Here is a 19,913-nt window from a genome sequence, read left to right as displayed (position 1 = left end):
TTACCTTGGTCCTATGCCTTTGGAAATTATCCACACGGCTATGAGATTATATGCCCTCGTAAGACTTTGCAAGCAGCTGCACCATGAATCTTCTACATCAGGCTGTCATAGGCTTTGTGAGGCGCAGAGGAGTGATTATATAGCCAAGGCATATGGGTAACAATACCGGTGCTATTGTCCCCCTTATTTGTACTATTCCTAATTGTTGTATGTTCTTTTCTTTTTATTAATAAAAAACTAACCCTATGCGCTTGTCTAGCGGATTGCGGAAAAAAAAAAGAGATGTTGGGTCCCACCAGAATTGAGACTACGGAAAGTCTACGCAAAATAACAAGTGGAAGTGTAGGGTCAGTATTACAACTATAGACCAGCTCTCTTTTTTAGTTTCATTCATAATTTGTCTCTGGCAATACACCAAGATTTATGGCGCTTTCAAACCATGAGTCTCGGATGCGTGTTTTTCATTCTGTTATCAACCCATTAATTAATTAAACCATATCTTACGACGACGCTTCTTTTTCTTTCTCCTAATTCCCACTTCCATATATCTGTATATATAACTCTCGCATTTCATCTGTGCATTTCACAGTTCGTAACCTGTATTCATATATATACCTATATATACACACACATCAACTATCATCTTCATTTTAGATACTGCTAATATATATTACTTTGTATTATTATTAGTTGTTCTTGAAGAAACCGAAAAGAATGAGGTTGCTATCAGGGGAAAATGGTAGAAGGTGGTGCTATTTTGCCTTAGTGGCTCTCTACTTGGAGATTTGTATAGTAGTTGCTGAAGATCCATATAGATACTTCGACTGGAGAATCAGCTATGGCGATATATATCCTCTTGGTGTCCGCCAACAGGTACCTGTTTGTTCACTATATTTGTTGTGCTTGATACTATAAAATTCATTTTTCATAACATATTTTTCATGAGGAAGTCATTTTCTGTTGTCTAGTTACTTCGACTGGAGAATTAGCTATGGCGATATATATCCTCTTGGCGTCCGCCAACAGGTATACCTACATATATATATTCAGGACGTGTTTAGTACGTCGACGAATGCTATAATTCTATTAAAATTCTAATGTTCTTATGTTGGACGATGGCGACAGGGAATTCTGATAAATGGACAATTTCCGGGTCCTGATATATACAGCGTTACCAATGACAACCTTATCATCAACGTCCATAATGATTTGCCTGACCCATTTCTTCTCACCTGGTATGTGCTTCACCTTTTTAATTAATAATTTCTATGCACTAACAATGTATTCTTTTTTAAACCATCAAGGTCAGATGACCTGTAATAAAAGCTCATTTTCTATAGTAATTCTAACTTGATAATTTAAGAATTCAATAAATAATCTGTTATATATAACTGGTTAAAAGATACTAAACATGCATAATTCTAACACACTTTAGTTCTCTATTACGTGCATTTACTAAACTGATGTAAAGTCTTGACACGTTTTAATAAAGTGTATATAGCCTGGTAAAGTCTATAGTTTCCTTTTTTAACTTAACTCTATCTTTATCACACAATCATTAGAAGTGTTTACTTTTTGTGCTATCAAATGGACTTCTCTTTTTCAAGAATGCCTTATTTGACAATTCCTCTTGTGTATAACTAGTAAATGACACATATAAAAAATCACTCATTCAGTTAAGTGGTTAGTAGAAAGTAGTCCAGCACGAAATGCCAATAGCATAAATGAAGAAACTAAAGAGAACCACCTTTTTATCTTTTATATATACTATATGTTATCAATTCCTTTTTTTCTTGGCTTATAGTTGGGACTTTATTTCCCAAGTGTATTTAACAATGAGTAATTTACTGGAAATTTATAATGCAGGAATGGGCTCCAACAAAGGAAAAATTCGTTTGAAGATGGTGTATATGGAACAACATGTCCCATCCCTCCTGGAAAAAATTTCACATACATAATGCAAGTGAAAGATCAAATAGGAAGTTTCTTCTATTTTCCATCTCTTAAATTCCATAAAGCCGCTGGTGGATTTGGAGGAATTAGGATTCTCAGTAGGCCAAGAATTCCAGTCCCTTTCCCTGAACCTGCTGGAGATTTCACCCTTCTTATTGGAGATTGGTACAAAACTGATCACAAGGTATTCCAACTTCATTTCATCTCAGAGTGCGCATTTGGTATGACAGAAGTTATTTTCCACGAAAAATATTTTGCTCTAAAAGAAATGTAGTGTAAGAGCCGGACCATCGAGTCTATTTTATGCAGTCTTACCCTGTATTTCTATAAGAGGCTATTTTCACTGCTCGAATACATGATCTCCTGGTCACATGGTAACAACTTTACTAGTTACGCCAAGGCTGCCCTTCAAAATTATATATTGAAAATCAATAATTATATTACCAAACCGAAGAGCGTCTTTACGAAATTTTTGAGTAATAGAAATTAATGATAATGCCTAACTGATAGTTGATCAAGTAATATAAAGTGAGAAATTAACATAGTTAGAAAAAAGACTTCTAAGAAAGAAGAAAATAAAGGAAGATGACTTCCGCCTAAGTAAGGCAATCAAACACCATAACATAACTTCAACGACAACATACCTAATATTCACAAGGTGTAAGGTCTGGAGGGTAATGTGTATGCAGACCTTATTCCTACCTTGTGGAATCCTCGACTCAAGAAAAGCTGTTTTCATAACATGACTTCCTTATTAAAAATATTTTCCAGAAAATGACTTTCGTCGTACTAACACACTCTTAATCTTAGCATATTTCCTTATTCACAAGGACTAAATTTAATTTGTCTGACAATGTTGGAATTATTGATTTTTGATTTCCAGGCATTACAAACAATTTTAGACCTTGGAAAGATGCTTAAATTCCCTGATGGCATTCAGATCAATGGTCTTGGTCCTGATGGTGCAAAATTCACTGTTGAACCAGGTATACATAGTAACAAAATTCAGTCTTTCTTTTTCAAGAACCATTTGTTAACTTTCACGTGGAAAGTAATGACCTCCAATGGGTGATAATTTTCCAGGAAAAACATACAGGTTAAGAATATCCAACGTGGGACTTCAAAATACACTTAACTTTAGAATTCAGGGACACCAGATGAAGTTGGTTGAAGTTGAGGGAACTCATACAATACAAACTACATTGTCTTCTCTTGATGTGCATGTTGGTCAGTCCTACTCAGTATTGGTCACTGCAGATCAGCCTGCTCAAGACTACTACATTGCTGTTTCCAGCCGCTTCACCACTCAAATTCTTAATTCCACAGCCATTCTTCATTACAGCAACTCTAAAAAGCCGGTTTCTGGACCACCTCCTCCAGGGCCGACCACTGACATCTCTTGGTCCCTGAATCAGGCTCGTTCTATTAGGTACTCCCCGAAGCTATTTGACTATATACGAAATTTAAGAAAGAAAAAAAAAATTGGAACTTGTTGTCTTAAACATGTCAGGACATTTTGTGGCTATTTTCTGGAACAAACTAAATTCAATGACACCTTTATTTACTTTTAGACAATGCATGTACTTGGGTTATTCTTTTTCTTGAATTGAAAGGGCAATGTGAAACTGATTCTTTCTATGATTTACAGGACTAATCTTACAGCCAGTGGACCAAGACCAAACCCACAAGGCTCCTACCATTATGGTCAAATAAATGTCACTAGAACAATAAGACTAGCAAATTCTGCTGGCTTAGTTGATAGAAAACAGAGATATGCAGTTAATGGTGTGTCCTTCATCCCTGCCGATACGCCGCTTAAGCTAGCAGACTATTATAATATCAAAGGAGTATTCGAAGTAGGAAGCATCCCTGATCAGCCTACAGGTCGACACATACACCTTGACACAGCAGTTATGGGAGCAGACTACAGAGCATTTGTGGAGATTGTTTTTGAGAACAGAGAGAACATTATGCAAAGCTGGCATCTTGATGGTTACTCTTTCTTTGTCGTCGGGTAATTACACATTAACATCTCATTGTATTCATAAGAAACTATATGCTTTTAATTACTTAATTAAACAATGAAGTTTTGTAATGTTCACAGAATGGATGGTGGTAGATGGAGTCCTGCAAGTAAAAAACAGTACAACCTTATAGACGCAGTTTCACGCTGTACCACGCAGGTTAGAATAATATAATGAACTCATTACTCAATATTATTTTTCACAACTTCATATTGATAAATGTTGAATAACAAGTATAAATGTGACGCCTTGTGAATTGGCTTTGACAGGTTTATCCAAGATCATGGACTGCAATATATATACCCCTGGATAATGTAGGAATGTGGAACCTGAGGACTCAATTCTGGGCAAGGCAATACCTCGGGCAACAATTTTATTTGCGAGTATATACACCAGTTCAATCGTTCCGCGACGAATATCCTATCCCAAAGAATGCTTTGCACTGTGGCAGGGCCAGGGGTAGAGCCATAAGAGCATTATAGTTCTCTCAAAAGAAAAATAAAAAATGACCTCTTGTCATCTTTATATTGCTGCTAATCATTTTTCACTTGCAATTATTTTACTAATCCAACCCCCATTATTTCCACTGTAATTCGTATTATCGCTTATTAGGAATGTACTTAGCTGTGGTGTTTGTATTCTGTCACTAACTATGTATAAAATGTGGTTTAAAGTTCTCCAATTACAAATAACAGGTCTCAAAGAGTTTTTACATGTTTTCCTGTCAAGAAGCAAAGATTTGTCCATTACGGAGGCATGCGTCACTGTCGAAAATATAATTCATTGATAACCTCATCAGGCCAAAATAGTAAACATCTCCAATATAGAATGGAAGTAAGGCCAATAATATGGAACAAATATATAAGACATTTCTCACTTGCTTTCATCGTAGTAACAAGAACTTTTCAACTCTTTTGCATAAAGAAATAAGAAAAATTTCCTCAAAAGAACAAGATTCAATAATTAACAACAACAACCCAGTAAAATCCCACAAGTGGGATCTGGGGAGGGTAGTGTGTACGCAGACCTTACCTCTGCCCCGAGGGAGTAGAGAGGTTGTTTCCGGTATACTCACGGCTCAAGAAGATGAAAAGAGAGACAATATATCAGTACTACAAGATTCAATAATCCAAGTAGATAAATACGCATGCAAAAGAGGCATTTTGACTGTTTCATCAGACTGTGAATAATTAATTAACAGTGTGATTATCACCACAAGTAATGCAGGTTAGGGACAATATTGAAAGATAAACATACCAACTATTGTGCAGTCCGCCCAATCTTGTGCTTAGCTGGTAAACTGTCTTCTTCTGCTCTAGAAAGTAAACGCATAATCCTCTTATGCTCAATTGAATAGCCTATAAATTACCTTCTCTCCCAGAGGAAAATATTGCATCGGTATGTATAACTAACGCAAACATACCGAGAATTTAGGTAGAGGGGACAGAAGGGAATTACACTAAAACAACCTCATTTTCGCCATGGAAAAGATATGTCATTTCTCTCTTCTTATTGTCCTGAGTCTATCTACATTCGGCCCCAACTTAGTCAATGCTGATGCACAGCGGCCAGCGCCACCGCCTATTTTCATACTAGGGGATTCAACAGCAGATGTTGGAACTAATTCTTACATCCCTGACTGCCATGCAACAGCTAACTTTCCTCATAATGGCATTGATTTTGTCCACTCAAGGCCAACTGGAAGATTCAGCAATGGCCTAAACAGTGCTGATCATCTTGGTTAGTGATTACTAAAGTTTTAGCATTAGGTCTAAGGAACATAACCAATAAGATTTTGAGAGGGCATTCCTACTTGTTCTACATCATGTCATATATAGAGTCATTTCACTATCTTTTGGTGCGGTGGAGTCCGAGCTAGCTTGAGCGCACCTCGACTATTCCATCGAGTACCTACTACCTCCAAACAGCACAGGTATCAGGTAACTTTGCTCAGTGTCAGCTATGGCTTAGACAAATGAGAAGAAATCACCAAGTGTTTTTAGTCTTTAATGGAATTTGACCAGTGGTCTCGTATGATTTTCGCTCATTTCATTGACCACTAGGTCATACTGTTGGGTACAGTCATTTCACTATTACATGTAGAGCGCTAATGAAGGATCTTGCACTTTCTAATTGCAGCAAGGCTTTTCGGATACAATAGCAGCCCGCCCCCTTTTCTATTTCTTCACAGCCTGAAATACGGTCTTCAATTGGGAATATATCGAGGTGTAAACTTCGCCTCAGGAGGTTCTGGTCTCCTCGAGGAGACTGGTTTACAGCTGGTAAAGCTTTTTACTACTATTACTTCAGATTCCTGAATAATATGCTCAATAATCATCTCTCACAAAAGAAAAAGAAATTTTTTTGGATCACTGCAACGTCTGAATTTGTATTTTTACCTCTCTCTCTCTCTCTCTCTCTCTCTCTCTCTCTCTCTCTCTCTCTCTCTCTCTCTCTCTCTCTCCAAACAGAATGTCCTGAACTTGCCACAGCAGATAAACCAATTTGTCACTGTACGCAAGAATCTGACTGCTGCACTTGGTCATGAATCAACAAAAGCATTGCTCGCGAGATCTTTATTCTGCATCAGTACCGGAAGCAATGACATTTTTGTTTATTTCAAGACCAGAAGTACAATGCCTAAAGAAGAGTTTATCAACCTTCTCATGGAAGCGTACGAGAACCACATAAAGGTTGGTGTTCTACTTAAAATTCTTCCTTCAACATGCATATGCAGAAACTCGAAAATGGCATTTATCAGAAGCTAACACCACATTTGCTATATAACAGACTTTGTACAGCCTCGGAGCACGCAAGTTTGGCATCATAAGCGTGCCACCAGTTGGTTGTTGTCCAGCCAACAGACTTTTGAACGCAACAAAGTGTTTCGAGCCTATGAATGATTTTGCCCGATGTTTCCATTCAGCTCTTGACAAGTTAATGTGCAACCTAAGCTCAGAGCTGCACGGGATGAAGTATGCGCTAGGGGACACATACAAAATGACCATAGACGTTATAGATAATCCACGTCCCTTCAGTAAGCACTTCTTCCCTTGACAAAATAACAGTGTGTTAAGGATTAACAGTTCTACAACTAAGAAAGAATTTGTGATTATACTACTCTAGATTATCTGTGCTAATTTTAAAAGTTTTAAACTACAATTTATTTTCATATAAGTCTAATACTCCTTTTGGTAAAACTGATAAATATGTGGGTTTCTCCTCTTTCTACTATGAGTATATGCAAAGTAGTAGAACTAAATGTGAGAATGTTGTTTTTCTTGGATTTCAGACTTCTCAAATGTGGACACAGCCTGCTGTGGACATGGAACACTAAACGCCGAAGGAATTTGTAATCCAACAGCTAATCTTTGTTCAGATCGCAGAAAGTTTATATTCTGGGATTTGTTCCACCCAACACAAGCTGCTGCACAGTTGGCGGCTAATACACTGTATGGTGGTCCAACACAATATGTTTCTCCAATTAATTTTGCTCAGCTGGCTGCAGAAAATTAGTTTCATTGAACCTGCCAAGTCAATGTCACAGATTGTTACTTTCTCCTCTCAGTCTCTCCATTACACTTCCAATAATGTCCTACTCGTGGTTCCTCTGCCTTCGAGTATTTGGAATTTTTTTTATTATGTGTGAAGTTACTTGTAGTCATTCCATGCATCTCAATACTAGTTGAGAGGACAGAAACAATGTTTCTCTTGTTCCGTGATGTTTTATGAAATTGAAGGAATAAAAGCCATCGCCTTCAGGCCGAGCTCATATAACCCTCTCCAATCCCCCAGAGTAACCAAAAAGGAGAAAAACAATCAACATGATGTCTTAAATTGGAATCAGCAAGACAGAAAAAACAAAAGATAAAGAAAGAAAAGAACTATTAGGGCTACAACATAGAGTTTACACTTGAGGAATAATGTTTGACAACATAATGAAGACATGTCTATTGGTACTCAAATATCACTTTGACATAGAACTACAATCTCCTAAAGAAATGGTTTCTTTAATTCTCTTTTCTTCCTTTTTATTTAGTGACCGGGTTGAGAACGAATGGTGGTATTGGCGAACAACAAAAACCCAGTATGTACATTCCAATATATCAAGGAAAACTCAAGAACATGTGATTAGCCATCCTCTATCAACATGGTCTCATCAGAATCTGATGCGTAGCATCTGCACAAGCAACTTTCATCTTTCAAACCAATTCCATCCAGAAGCTCTTCTCTCCTTCTCTGCAGTTCTAACCAGTGCTCTGGCTCCTCAAATAAACGCAGAATCTGCACACCAGCAAATTCAAAATCTTCCATTCTATTTCAGCACCATTCGTGTTATTTTTAGCATCACTCATAAACTTCGATAGATGCAACTAATTTAGGTTTCCATCATCATGACTTCACAAACTTAAGAATATCTCTGCTAGTTTATGCCACTTTTGTATGTTAAGTTTGTAAATATGAGAAGCAAATTTAATTATTTACATTTGCTTTCTTTTGGTGTAGAATGCGATTTGTAAATGAGGCTGAAACTTTGTCAGATCTTAGAATCCCTACAAAGATAAATGGAATATGTCTTGTTTTGCATTGTGCTGTAATTGTTACAGCGCGTTCTTATAGCTTGATACAATTGATAAAATTTTACTCTACTGATCAAGAAAATTAGAAGCAATATCAAAAATCTTTGCATGCTGTTGAAATGAAGTCAATATGAAGGAAATGTCTAAAAAGGAAGTACAAAACCAAAAAAAGGACTTACTGTTTTCATCGTTGGCCTCCTTGAAGATGAATGCAAGAGGCAGAGCCGTGCTGCAAGAATCACTGTTTTCATCTCATCTTTGTTGTAGTTCTCGCTTAAGTCAGGATCAACAAGAAGATCACAAAGACCGCAACTGAGTAGAGACCTCGCCTGCAATTCACATTATGAGTCAAAATCATTGAAGAAAATAAACATCGTTTATCTTTTGAAGTAGGCATACATTCTTCGTATTATTACCCACAGCACTAAGCTTTCATGATGAGATTCCAGGTCTGTTTGGATGGCCTCTTTCCCTGTGATCAATTCCAACAGGACTACCCCGTAAGAGTATACATCTATCTTTTCATCAACTTTGCCATACATAATGTACTCAGGCGCCAGGTATCCAAATGTCCCAACAACGTGAACTGGTTTCACAAAAGCTGAATCTTGCTGAGTTTGCTGGTGTACTACTGCTGCTCCAAAATCTGATAGCTACGTTTCAGCTTCAAAAATCATCAAGTGTAACAAAAGCGGATGTAGAAATTATATCATCTACAACTTATCAAATTGAGTATCTAGGCAGTGGACGTGCATAAATTTTTTTTGAAGTCGGGACCAATCCAATCTTCACTAATTTGGCCTAACGCAACTACTAGGTTTAGAATTCACCAAGTAATATATTCAAGCACCATTCCATCATTTTTAATCTTTAACAACAACAACAACTACGCCTCAGACCCAAACAAGTTTGCGTCGGCTATATGAATTCTCGCTTCTTTCTTTAAGATCAACTCATATCATCGTCATTATTTATCTTTAAGGGTCCAAAATATGCCTTAGGTATGCTTAAACGGTTTATCATAGTTATGAGGACAAAAACCAAAAATAAAAAAATAAAAAAAAGGAATTAGATAATCCTAACATCTCTTAGACTAGTCAGCGAGCATCTTCCTATAGCATAGTTTCACAATGGCAATCAGTGAAATACAAAAACAGGCTAATGAATATGAGAAGCCATCTAATGTAGGAAACCGAGCAAATAAGATACTTACTTGTGGGTGGCAATCGCCAGATAAGAGAATGTTTGATGATTTCACATCTCTGTGAATGATAGGAGGGGTTTGAGAATGGAGGTATTCTAATCCCCTTGCCACTCCTATAGCAACTTGCATCCTTGTGTTCCAATTAAGCTGTTTTAGCCTTTGCTTTAAACTGTCCTTCAGTAGATTATACACGATTGCTTCCATGTCTTTACTGTAACAGTAACCGACAAGCTGAATTATGTTCTCGTGTTTCAGATTGCTCAATATTTCAACTTCCCCGAACAGATCATCTTCGGAATATTGTGTGTTTTTAAGGACTTTCACTGCTGCAACCTGCCCGTTGTCGAGATTAGCTCGATAGACTCTACTATGACCACCCTCTCCAGTCAACAGATTGGGACTGAAGTTATCTGTTGCACATCTAAGTTCATCAATTGTGAAGCGTCTGGTGCAGCAAATCATCTCTAAGTAAGCTAACCTCTGAAACAGATTCTTAGCTGCAGTATTTTTGTGCTGCAAATACTTCCTGGTCCTAGGAAAAGTTGCATTTTCAGTCGGCTGTGATGACGTTGATGTTGAGGAACACGGCATTGACAAAGATTTTTGAATCTGATACTTATTTCTCGATTCTGTAGAGCTGCTGGAAGCTGACAGAGAGGACTCAGATGAATGTAGAACTTTAATTGGAGCGCCTTCTTGTGAAGTCCCCGACTTCTGGAGTAGGACTTTTCCTCCCTTATCCATTACAAGAAGTAAGCAAGTAGGAGGCAATTCTTTCAAAAGTTTGCCAACAATCTGATCACTGGACTTGAACATCAAAAGTCAAAATGAGACAAATAAAGGGAGAGGAACCACCAAAACGGTCCCTGTAAGCAAATAAGAGAGGAACTATGTATACCAGGGGCTGCTGCATCCAACGGCAAGCATTGTGGCAAAGTTTATACGTACTTGATTACTCAGCTCACTTATATACGACTCTCCTACACAAACCTTGATTTGAAAATCCACCTAAAAAAAGAAAATTGTACAACTATGGAATTAGCAATTTAGCAAACAATTGGTGGGAATAAGCAATATGTCAAGTGTAAAATGAAACTTGGGAATGAAAAATAACCTGCTTTGATTTGCAGATATCCTCATGTCTGTGAAAAGTATTTGGATCAAAAATATCATTAGGTTGTTGTACATGAACAGCCAGAACATAGTCTCCGGGCATTACAACTGAAGTGAGCAAACGAAGCAGCATTTCTCTGCTGCTATTGTCGGATTTGAGACCGACCACAATTGTTCGCTTCTTGGCCTTGGGCACTCTCCTTCTTCTCAGGAGTGAGGAAATTCCTCCTTTGGCACTTGAACTACCAAACATTGTACATACTCAGGGCCAATGCTGGCATACCATTGCCAATTGATCAAACGTTGCTAGAGAGAGGTGGATACAATATATACTCAATACAGTCAGACCTCTCTATAACAGCATCCCTATATAACAACACTCCACTATAAAAGCCAAGCTTCTCCGGAACCAATTTTTATGTTATGTTATAACAGCGCTTCGCTATAACATTCAAAAATATTCAGAACAAACGAGACTGTTACAGAGAGGTTTGACTGTAGTTCGAATCTGGCATTTTTGTCTGAGCATGAGATATATATGTGAAAAATCACCGAATTTCAAGAAATATTAAAATCTAAACCTATTGAGAACATAAAAGTTGAGGGCATCAAGTTTAAATTTTGAATCGTTGTCAGAGTGCTCATGGAGGTGCTTTTAAGTTTTAAGTTACCTATCAAAATCTGAGAAACAATGAACTAAAAGCACAAGTTCTGGCGGTTGATGGTGATTTGTGGACCTTCACAATAAATTCCAGTAGGTTGGTATTAACATTTACTATAAGGTTGATAGGTACAGAATTAGACAAAATTCAACTCGCTCGCAATGTGCCGACACTTCATTATAAGAGTTTTAACGAACTTCCAATTTTATAACTTGTGAACCATTACCCCTTTGTGAAAAACAAAAAAAACAAAACAAAACAAAACAAAAAAAACAAAGTAACCAATGACAAGGCATGAAATTTTGAATGCATTCACCTTGGTGCCATAGTAGCATACTTCTAAATTTTATGTATAAATATCAATATCATTCTGCAACCAATGATATTGAAGACCAAAGCCAGATCTAATTCTAGACAAAAAAAAGTTTAAATAATTTCTTTCTATTTGCCTAATTCTTGGTGGACAAAGTTATATGCGCCCAAGTTAATGAGACATCATCATTATCACAAAAGTAAATATCGATATCATTCTCACTGATTTAAACTAAAAATAGTTTGCTCCCAGAAAAAAGAAAAAAATAGAGAGAAATATTTCAAGTCGTTTGAAATTGTCGTTCTCGGAGTATTGTACTACCAAGGATTAAAAGATGAAGCCCTTCAAAGAGGTAACGAGACAAAACTTCTCAATTGCTCAAACACGTGAAAGATGTTCTCCAGGCATGCATAAAGGAATATTTCATTAACTTGTTACTTCGGCAAATTCTGCACATATGGCAATAAAGCAAGTTTGATATGCACCAAATGTACGTTGTTTATCAAATCGCATAAATGCAACACGACAATGGCTTACACCAACTCCTATACGTGAAAAGCACCAATTGGGCTCTTACTACCCACTTATGTGATACATACCGAACATAGAAACTCTTTCTAATATGAGTTTCTCTAACCCTTTCGTGGTTTGGTTGGAATACGGATTATGCGGATAAGTTATGTTGGGATTGTTGGTTATTCACTGTTTGGTATGTTGTATTAAGAATGACAATTGCATAATTTTTAAGAAGAAGGTACAAGTTAAACCGATGTTAATTACCCATCTTCTATAAGGTATAAGTTATACCGGTGTTAAAATTAACACCAAGATAACTTATAACTGGTTTTCTAACCAAACATAATATTAAAATGGTATTAAATTTTTATACCACCCCTATACCTTCTTATACCTAATACCAAACGACCCCTTATTTGATCTCAAGCATCGACTCCACAAAGTACTTTATACCAAAAGAATCAAGATTTACACCCAAGTAAAGATACCTTAACCTTTAATCTAGCAAGCCTAACAGCAAAAACACAATGATCCGTACTCCTCTCCGGATTTCTGACTTCTTTGACTCCCCAAAGCAAAATAAAGGGAAATAGGCATTTCACAACTTTCCTCAAGTGTCCACTGTTTGAGCAAAAAGTATAAAACTCATTTGTCGAACTAATTATTGGTAATTAAGAAGGTAAATCTTAGTCATAACATAATTAATTCCAAATCCAAGCATATAAAATGCGAAATAAAAGAAGAATAAGAACGTATAAGATCTATTAATGTAATAATCGTACATCAAACATGAGAGATGAGCTTACATCCAGCGCAGAGATGCATCGTAATCATGGGAGCAAAGAAAGGGAAGAGAGGTAATTGTTGATGAACAAGAGATTTCTCTCAATTCCTCTATTGTGGTTGCTCTCCTCCGAATCCCCCCTTCTCTGGGCTCCCTCTCCATATATATAGTTTCTTTCCCTTTTTCCCTTTTACCCAATGGTCTTTGACCGGCATACTTCCTTACGACTGTACCTTTCGTCGTCTGCTCGAACACAACGCTTGTTTTATGATGTACGCTTTCCGACAATGGCCGTGGTGCTCTTTGCTATCTCGCCCCATGGGCATAATTACAGCTTCGTCGACCCCTTATCATTCCTCTTTAGGACGCCCAATATGGTCAGATTTTGACCCATGCATCGACCATCAACTAATTGAATACAAGTCAATTGACCACCAATATGGTCAGATTTTGACCCATGCATCCACCATCAACTAATTGAATACAAGTCAATTGACCAGAGTCATGGCTACTTGAAATGGAGAGATATAAGATATGGGAAATATAATCATAGAGTTGAGCATTCCGACTACTAAACAGGAAATTATCTGATGGCTTCGCACATTTTCCCTTCATACATCCGATTACAGTCCTTTCTTTTACCCTTTGCTTCTAAAAAGGATCAAAAACTTATCGACTGTATTATGCACTGTCAAAAACCGAGGACTTATTTAATACTAGTACGTTATTTACAGTTAAATGACAGAAAAACATCACGAGTACTGTGGAGCAGACATTAATTTAATAATTATACACAGGAGTATAGTATCTAATTAGGAAGCGTTACACTTGCAACCAGAAGCAACATACTATAAGCACACCCCAAACATCTGTGGCAGAAGACTTTCAACACCAATCAGGTCACACTATATACCATCAACATATCCCCACAGCTGCAGCCCCTTTCTCGGTCCAGAGGACCTATTGCCGCCGCATCAGCACAAAGTGCACCTAAGATTTATCTGCAATCTGCACAAATTTAAGATCAGATCAAGCAATACTCTGTTATAAGGACTGCAAACAATTAAACATGACAACATATTAGGAGAAACTTAAGAACCCCAACTACGTGAATTATCCATATCTATCGCCTGCAAATCAAAACTGTGACCATTGACACTTGATCATTCAACAAAGCTCTTCAAATGCCTCTTACACAGAAATTAAAGCTTTAACAACAACACCCACAAGTGGGATCTGGGGAAGATAGTATGTATGCAGGCCTACTCCTACCTTGTGAAGGTAGAGAGGCTGTTTCCGGTAAAATTAAAAATTTGAAAAGTCAATTTATTATATACCGATCTACCTCCAATTTAATAATCAATGCTGAGGGAAACATAATCGAGGGGTTTAGCTTTTCCCAAAACTATTTATACTCCTTAATATCACTAGAATTGTTGTTACGAAGGTAAAAATAGACCAGAGAAAGAAATTCAAAGCTTTTCGAGATCAGAAATGAATCTGCATTATAGTAAAATATAGATGTATATCGTTCAATTAATGATGTAGAAGCAATGGTTGATTTGTTTTTAGCACAACACATAACAAGTAATGTAGCTTACCATACATGCTGCCCAGCATACAGTTAATGCTGCTAATTAATAAAATTACCCTTTACTGATTTAAAAAAAGGTTAAATAAACCAGAGAGCCAAGACCATGATATTTGTAGGAATTTTTCTACTTCAACTTCTTTTACTTTAGTATTTAAATACATGACACAAAAAGAAAGCGACAAGTAATCAAGTCATAAGAAAAATATGAAGTCCAAGCAATACTATGTACCTATTAGTTTTACAGCCAATTCTCATCATGTAAACATTTTTTAGTTGTCACTTTTCTGAATTAGCGACCCCAGTCCTCCTTAGGTTCTAAACTGGCAGAATCATGAGACATCATAAGTGGTAAGTTGATTTTTGGCCTTTATTCCCCACTATCACATAGGTTAACTTCGTTCATTCCATTCTTAGGGATAGGATGGATCCACCGGAAAAACTGGAGCAGTATGTCCATTAGCCGAAAGGAGTTACTCTCCTTTAGTGTCATTTGAAGAACAAACACAGATATTCTCCTCTAGCCAGCTTCTTGTAGATTGAACTCTCTTCTCTTTAGGCTCTGAGTTCTTTGTCTAAGATGGTCTTAGCTTAAAACTATGGCAAAACCTACCCACACATGGTGTTTACACCAATCCAAGAAATACATGACATGTCTTCACACAAACTCTTATATCTAAACCATATCTCACAATAATTTATGACATAACCATGTACTAATTTGCCATAAACATGATACATCTCCACATAAACTATTATCACTAAACCATATCTCACCTTAATTTATGGCTAAACCATGCTAAATTAGTACTCCCTCCGTTTCAATTTATGTGAATTTATTTCCTTTTTAGCCCGTGCCAAAAAGAATGACTCATTTCCATATTTAAAAATAATTCACCTTTATGCAATAATTTATAGCCACACAATACATGTGCCTTATTTTACGCCACAAGTTCAAATGTCTTCTCTTTGTTCTTAAACTCTGTGCCCAGTCAAATAGGCTCACATAAATTGAACGGACGGAGTATATTTTAGTGTAAACACTGGGTGAGGGTTAATTTTTACCTTAAACTACACCTAAAAGTAGAAAATGCACTCATGCAAAAATAAAATAAAATAAAAATACAATAAAAATGAATAAAAAGTTGATAAATAAATGAGATATCAATTACAAAGATATTCCAATATATGTATGCTACATCACATAAATAACATCTATAGACATAAAAAACGTTTGTTTATACCTCAACCTATTTGGTTTTTTTATGCATATTGATTTGTTCATCAATCATTTTCATATTCTTAGTTTCTTATATTATTTATATTTCAGTTAATCTATTAAATGAAGCTTCGGTCACGTTAAAATAAACCTACATATCATATCGTCAATATGTAAACATGCAGCCAGATGCCCTGCAAAATGATTATTTCATCTCAAAGATCCAGCAATATTGTCCAATGAATTCATGTTTCCTCAAGTGTGATTCGATGTTTCACTAGAAATGAACTCCGCACATCCAAACGGAAAAGCAATTAAACTTTAAAGTAGCCTTGAAGCTAGTGATAGAATGAGAACATCCAGAAGCTGGAATGACAGATCCAACCACCACATCAACCAAATAAAATTGATAAAACACCGGCATACAATTTGGAAATGAACTCGGATCAATTTGAATAATCAGTTGCATGAGCCTGAAATTGTTAATTGAGAAGGTGGTGAACATTATTTCCATCTAAAAAACTCAGTCGAAACATTTAGCTTTGGCTGTTCCTACTTTCAGTAATCAAATCCAACGTCAACCTTCACAAGCTCCTGGAATGTGTTGGGAACTTCAAGATTGGCCAATGTCACATAATTAATAGAGAAGATTTCGTTAAATACGCTAACCTTGGTATGGGAATCACCCAACGATTCATCAAGGATTATTCAATTCTGACCTACACTACTCGTGTACTGTAGACAAATACCAGGGAACTACGCATAAAAATCGTTTAGAAAATGAAAACAAACATAAAGATTATTCGGAAAAACAGTCCAAAATTATGACCCCTCTATTATCAATGTAATCCAAACTTCATGAAGCTAAAGTACCTGGTTAAGAGGATTATCCGGAGACTTCTTCCATAGCTTCCAAATCAAGTCTTTATACTGAGTGTGTGTCAGACCTGGTTTTTCCTCCTTTAGAACAGGAAGCTCAGCCTCCTCAAAAGCCTACAAGTACCAGAATTAACACCCGAAATAAAAATGTGCAATATAACCTTAATTATGCTAGTGCAAAATCAGAAAGTAACATACTGAGAACATTTTATACAATTATACACATAAATAAAATAATCATCTATTGCCTAGAAGATCCAGCAGAAGATTAAGTTGTACATGCTAAAGAAAAATTGCAAATAAGAGGGATCAACTTCTATTCTTACAAAACTACTATAACATAAATCCATATTCATCAACTACGGACAATCCAAACTAGTTGATATTACCAAAAAGGTTGTGTGGGTGATAAGTATTCTTCTACCCTTAACCAGAGGTCTCGAGTTCAAACTCTCGGAATAGAGTTGCCTTCGGCAGGGAGCTTCACTCCCAAAGTTGGACTATTCGGTATTAGTCCGCCCAAAGCAAGTACCGAACACCGAACACCGGGTGGGTAACCATAAACAATTAGCTGATATTCGGTATATGTATCATACCTCTATATCATTACGCTTTATTCGTCCATTGCTTTCCAACAAAAAGAATGATATTTTTCTTTTTTTTCCGGGGTACAATGAAATGCAATCAGCATTAAGCGGAGACTCTTTATCATTAAAATTATAGATAAAACCGCAAGCAAAAAGCTGCTATGAAATACCTTAAAGGCAGCTCTGAGTCTCTTCTCAGGATGCCTATCAGGTGGCAAACTATCTGAAATAGCCAATGAAGCAATGGCATCATCCACAGTACTAGCCTCAATAATTGAATCATCACGATTCCTATTAGTTACAAGAACCGTTTTTTCATACTCCCCCTCCGCCGCCATACGGCTCTGCCTCCGCTTCTCCTCCTCCGCCTTCTTCGCTAACGCCACTTGCTCCTCCTCCTTTCTCCGCCGTAGCTCCGCCTCGGTCACCTTCGGTACTGGAATCGAGACGCGATTGGCTTTCTTATCCGGCTTCTTCATCGACTTCTCGAGCTCTTTCTCCTCCAGCTCGGCAAGCCTACGCGCCTCCGCTTTCTTTGCTGCGGCCTCGGCTCGCTTCTCGGCTTCTTCTTCGCGTTTTTTGGCGGCACGTGACTTCGCTCCCTCGGCTTCGCGCCAATACTGCTCTTCTTTTTCCCGAGTTTCACGGTCTTTGCGTTCGGATTCGGCGGCGCCCTTTCGAGCCCTAGCCGCTTCGGCTTTACTGTTTACTCCCATTTTCTTCGGCGGCATGTTTCTTTGCCGATTTCACGATCAATCTCCTCTTTTTCTTTTTGAGCTCAGCGAGAATTCCGAATCTAGCTATGCCCCTGTTCCTGCTCGCGTGGATGCTTTTGTCAAAAAATAACCGAATAGTTCGTGTAGATACTTCTCATTACCGACTCTGGCGAAGTTGCAGATGCTATTGGGCCACCAAATGGGTGGGCCTAAAAGTGAAAATAATTGGGTGGACTCGATCCACACTTGATTGATTTCGTTTCGTAAAAATTGCAAGGGCACCCTATTTGGCCCCAATTAATTTATATCCACTTTTTTTAAAGTTTTAACTTGTGTCCACTGTTTAAACAACTTCAGGCCTCTTACTCTTTCATTTTCTGAATGCTGAAGATTGAGATATTATTATGTGTTCTAGCCTAATGATTCATATATATTTGCTTGTCCCATTATGTGTGTGTGAGAGAGAAAGAACGACTTATATTTGTTATTTTAGCTCTTTACAGCTAGGAATTAGCTTATGGACCGTCCAGTTCGGAAATTCTAATTTTAATTGCTACTGAAACATGAAAGCACGACTTGATTCCATGTGCATTAGGTGAAGACGTTACTTTTACTAATGATCTTGTTTTATAGGAGTATTGCTTTTCAAATTTCCCGATAATTCCATTATTCTAAGGCTAAAATATACAATAAATAGTAGTTAGCAACTGGATCTTAATGACAACTTGTCATTATTATTTTAGAACTTCAGCTCTAAGAATGCTGAAGTTCAGCAAATATAAACAAAAACTTCAGCTCCTAGAATGTTGAAATTCAGCAAATACAAAACAAACTTCAGCCCTGAAGTTCATTACAAACATAACAAAGTTTCAACTAAAACATGTTGAATTTCATCAAATATAGAACAAAACTTCAGCTAAAACATGCTAAAGTTCAGCAAATACAAAACAAAGCTTCAACTAAAACATGTTGAAGTTCAGCAAATACAAAACAAAACTTCAGCTACTAGAATGCTTAAGTTCAGTAATTACAAACAAAAACTTCAGCCAACACATGTTGTTATTTTATTGAACTGAAGTTTGCCATTTGTACTATGAATTGAAGTTTGTATGATTGCCTTTGCAGATCGGGCCAAACTTCATGCAAAAATATCTGAATTTTTGCTACACTTCAGGCAAAAAAATTTCCTACTTTAGGCCTATATGCCTGAAGTTACGCGAAAAGTGGGTACGCTTGTAATTTTTTTTGCAAAGCAAATATAAGTTAAAATATGACCCAAAATGCGGGTATAGTTGCAAATGCCCCTTTGGTTTCCTTTTTCTTTGCAAAACTTAGCCCGGATGGCCGGATGACTGGTTTTTTGATGCTTGTTAACATGTAGCCACAACTTAAAAATGTAATTGAGAAAAGTAATTCTTAATATGGAAATAAATTTTGAATTCAAAATCCCCCCTTGATACAATACGAAAAAAAACTCAACACATTTTGCTAAAGTTCAAGCTTTTACAAATAAAACTCCTGCACAATATACTGAAGTTCGAGAAATTCATAGAGTAACAATTGTGTTGTTCAAACTTCAGGAAAAATTCATAGATTTTGAACTGTCCTCTCATGAACTCCAAGATAATATCGTAGAGCTTCTCTGGAGTTTAAATTTTAATATTTCTTTTTTGGTTTTGAATATAGCCAACACAGGATCAAGTAGGGAGCCTTAACGGAAGATAAAGTGCAGTAGTTCGGGGTTAAGCTGTTGACTATAAGGGCTTGGAGAA

At 36.9% G+C, this 19,913-nt stretch overlaps 4 protein-coding genes across 7 annotated transcripts; 2 read left to right on the top strand and 2 right to left on the bottom strand.

The window, feature by feature from the left end:
• The first annotated feature begins 575 nt into the window (after window positions 1–575).
• Window positions 576–4,664, top strand: LOC107770821 (L-ascorbate oxidase homolog). The gene is made up of 8 exons (XM_016590153.2): window positions 576–873; window positions 1,126–1,235; window positions 1,867–2,137; window positions 2,837–2,939; window positions 3,037–3,382; window positions 3,602–3,967; window positions 4,058–4,136; window positions 4,247–4,664. The coding sequence occupies exons 1-8, from the start codon at window positions 715–717 to the stop codon at window positions 4,457–4,459; spliced, it is 1,647 nt and encodes a 548-aa protein (XP_016445639.1). The 5' UTR covers window positions 576–714; the 3' UTR covers window positions 4,460–4,664.
• A 689-nt stretch (window positions 4,665–5,353) lies between these two features.
• On the top strand, window positions 5,354–8,093 carry LOC107770820 (GDSL esterase/lipase At5g55050-like). The gene is made up of 5 exons (XM_016590152.2): window positions 5,354–5,717; window positions 6,117–6,259; window positions 6,449–6,670; window positions 6,768–7,014; window positions 7,270–8,093. The coding sequence occupies exons 1-5, from the start codon at window positions 5,459–5,461 to the stop codon at window positions 7,491–7,493; spliced, it is 1,095 nt and encodes a 364-aa protein (XP_016445638.1). The 5' UTR covers window positions 5,354–5,458; the 3' UTR covers window positions 7,494–8,093.
• Window positions 7,846–11,605, bottom strand: LOC107770819 (PTI1-like tyrosine-protein kinase 2). 4 transcript variants are annotated; one of them, XM_016590148.2, is made up of 6 exons: window positions 10,876–11,590; window positions 10,660–10,769; window positions 9,771–10,563; window positions 8,974–9,210; window positions 8,737–8,886; window positions 7,846–8,261 (listed from the first exon to the last, which is right to left on the bottom strand). In XM_016590148.2, exons 1-6 carry the CDS (start codon window positions 11,125–11,127, stop codon window positions 8,109–8,111), a joined length of 1,695 nt encoding a protein of 564 aa, XP_016445634.1. In that variant the 5' UTR covers window positions 11,128–11,590; the 3' UTR covers window positions 7,846–8,108. The 4 variants fall into 4 exon arrangements, 2 of the variants coding, with proteins under 2 accessions (XP_016445634.1, XP_016445635.1); XR_001644691.2 differs by having other exon boundaries at window positions 7,904–8,261; window positions 8,957–9,210; window positions 10,876–11,603; XM_016590149.2 differs by having other exon boundaries at window positions 7,904–8,284; window positions 10,876–11,598.
• A 2,202-nt stretch (window positions 11,606–13,807) lies between these two features.
• LOC107770818 (uncharacterized) lies at window positions 13,808–18,306 on the bottom strand. The gene is made up of 3 exons (XM_016590147.2): window positions 17,596–18,306; window positions 16,833–16,952; window positions 13,808–14,157 (listed from the first exon to the last, which is right to left on the bottom strand). Exons 1-3 carry the CDS (start codon window positions 18,154–18,156, stop codon window positions 14,140–14,142), a joined length of 699 nt encoding a protein of 232 aa, XP_016445633.1. The 5' UTR covers window positions 18,157–18,306; the 3' UTR covers window positions 13,808–14,139.
• Window positions 18,307–19,913: the final 1,607 nt, after the last annotated feature.

The sequence above is a fragment of the Nicotiana tabacum genome, chromosome 7 (assembly GCF_000715075.1).
Source record: "Nicotiana tabacum cultivar K326 chromosome 7, ASM71507v2, whole genome shotgun sequence".
NCBI classification, from domain to species: Eukaryota; Viridiplantae; Streptophyta; class Magnoliopsida; order Solanales; family Solanaceae; genus Nicotiana; species Nicotiana tabacum.
The sequence above is the reverse complement of the archived record's forward strand: the minus strand, read 5'-3'. Positions and strand labels throughout refer to the sequence as shown.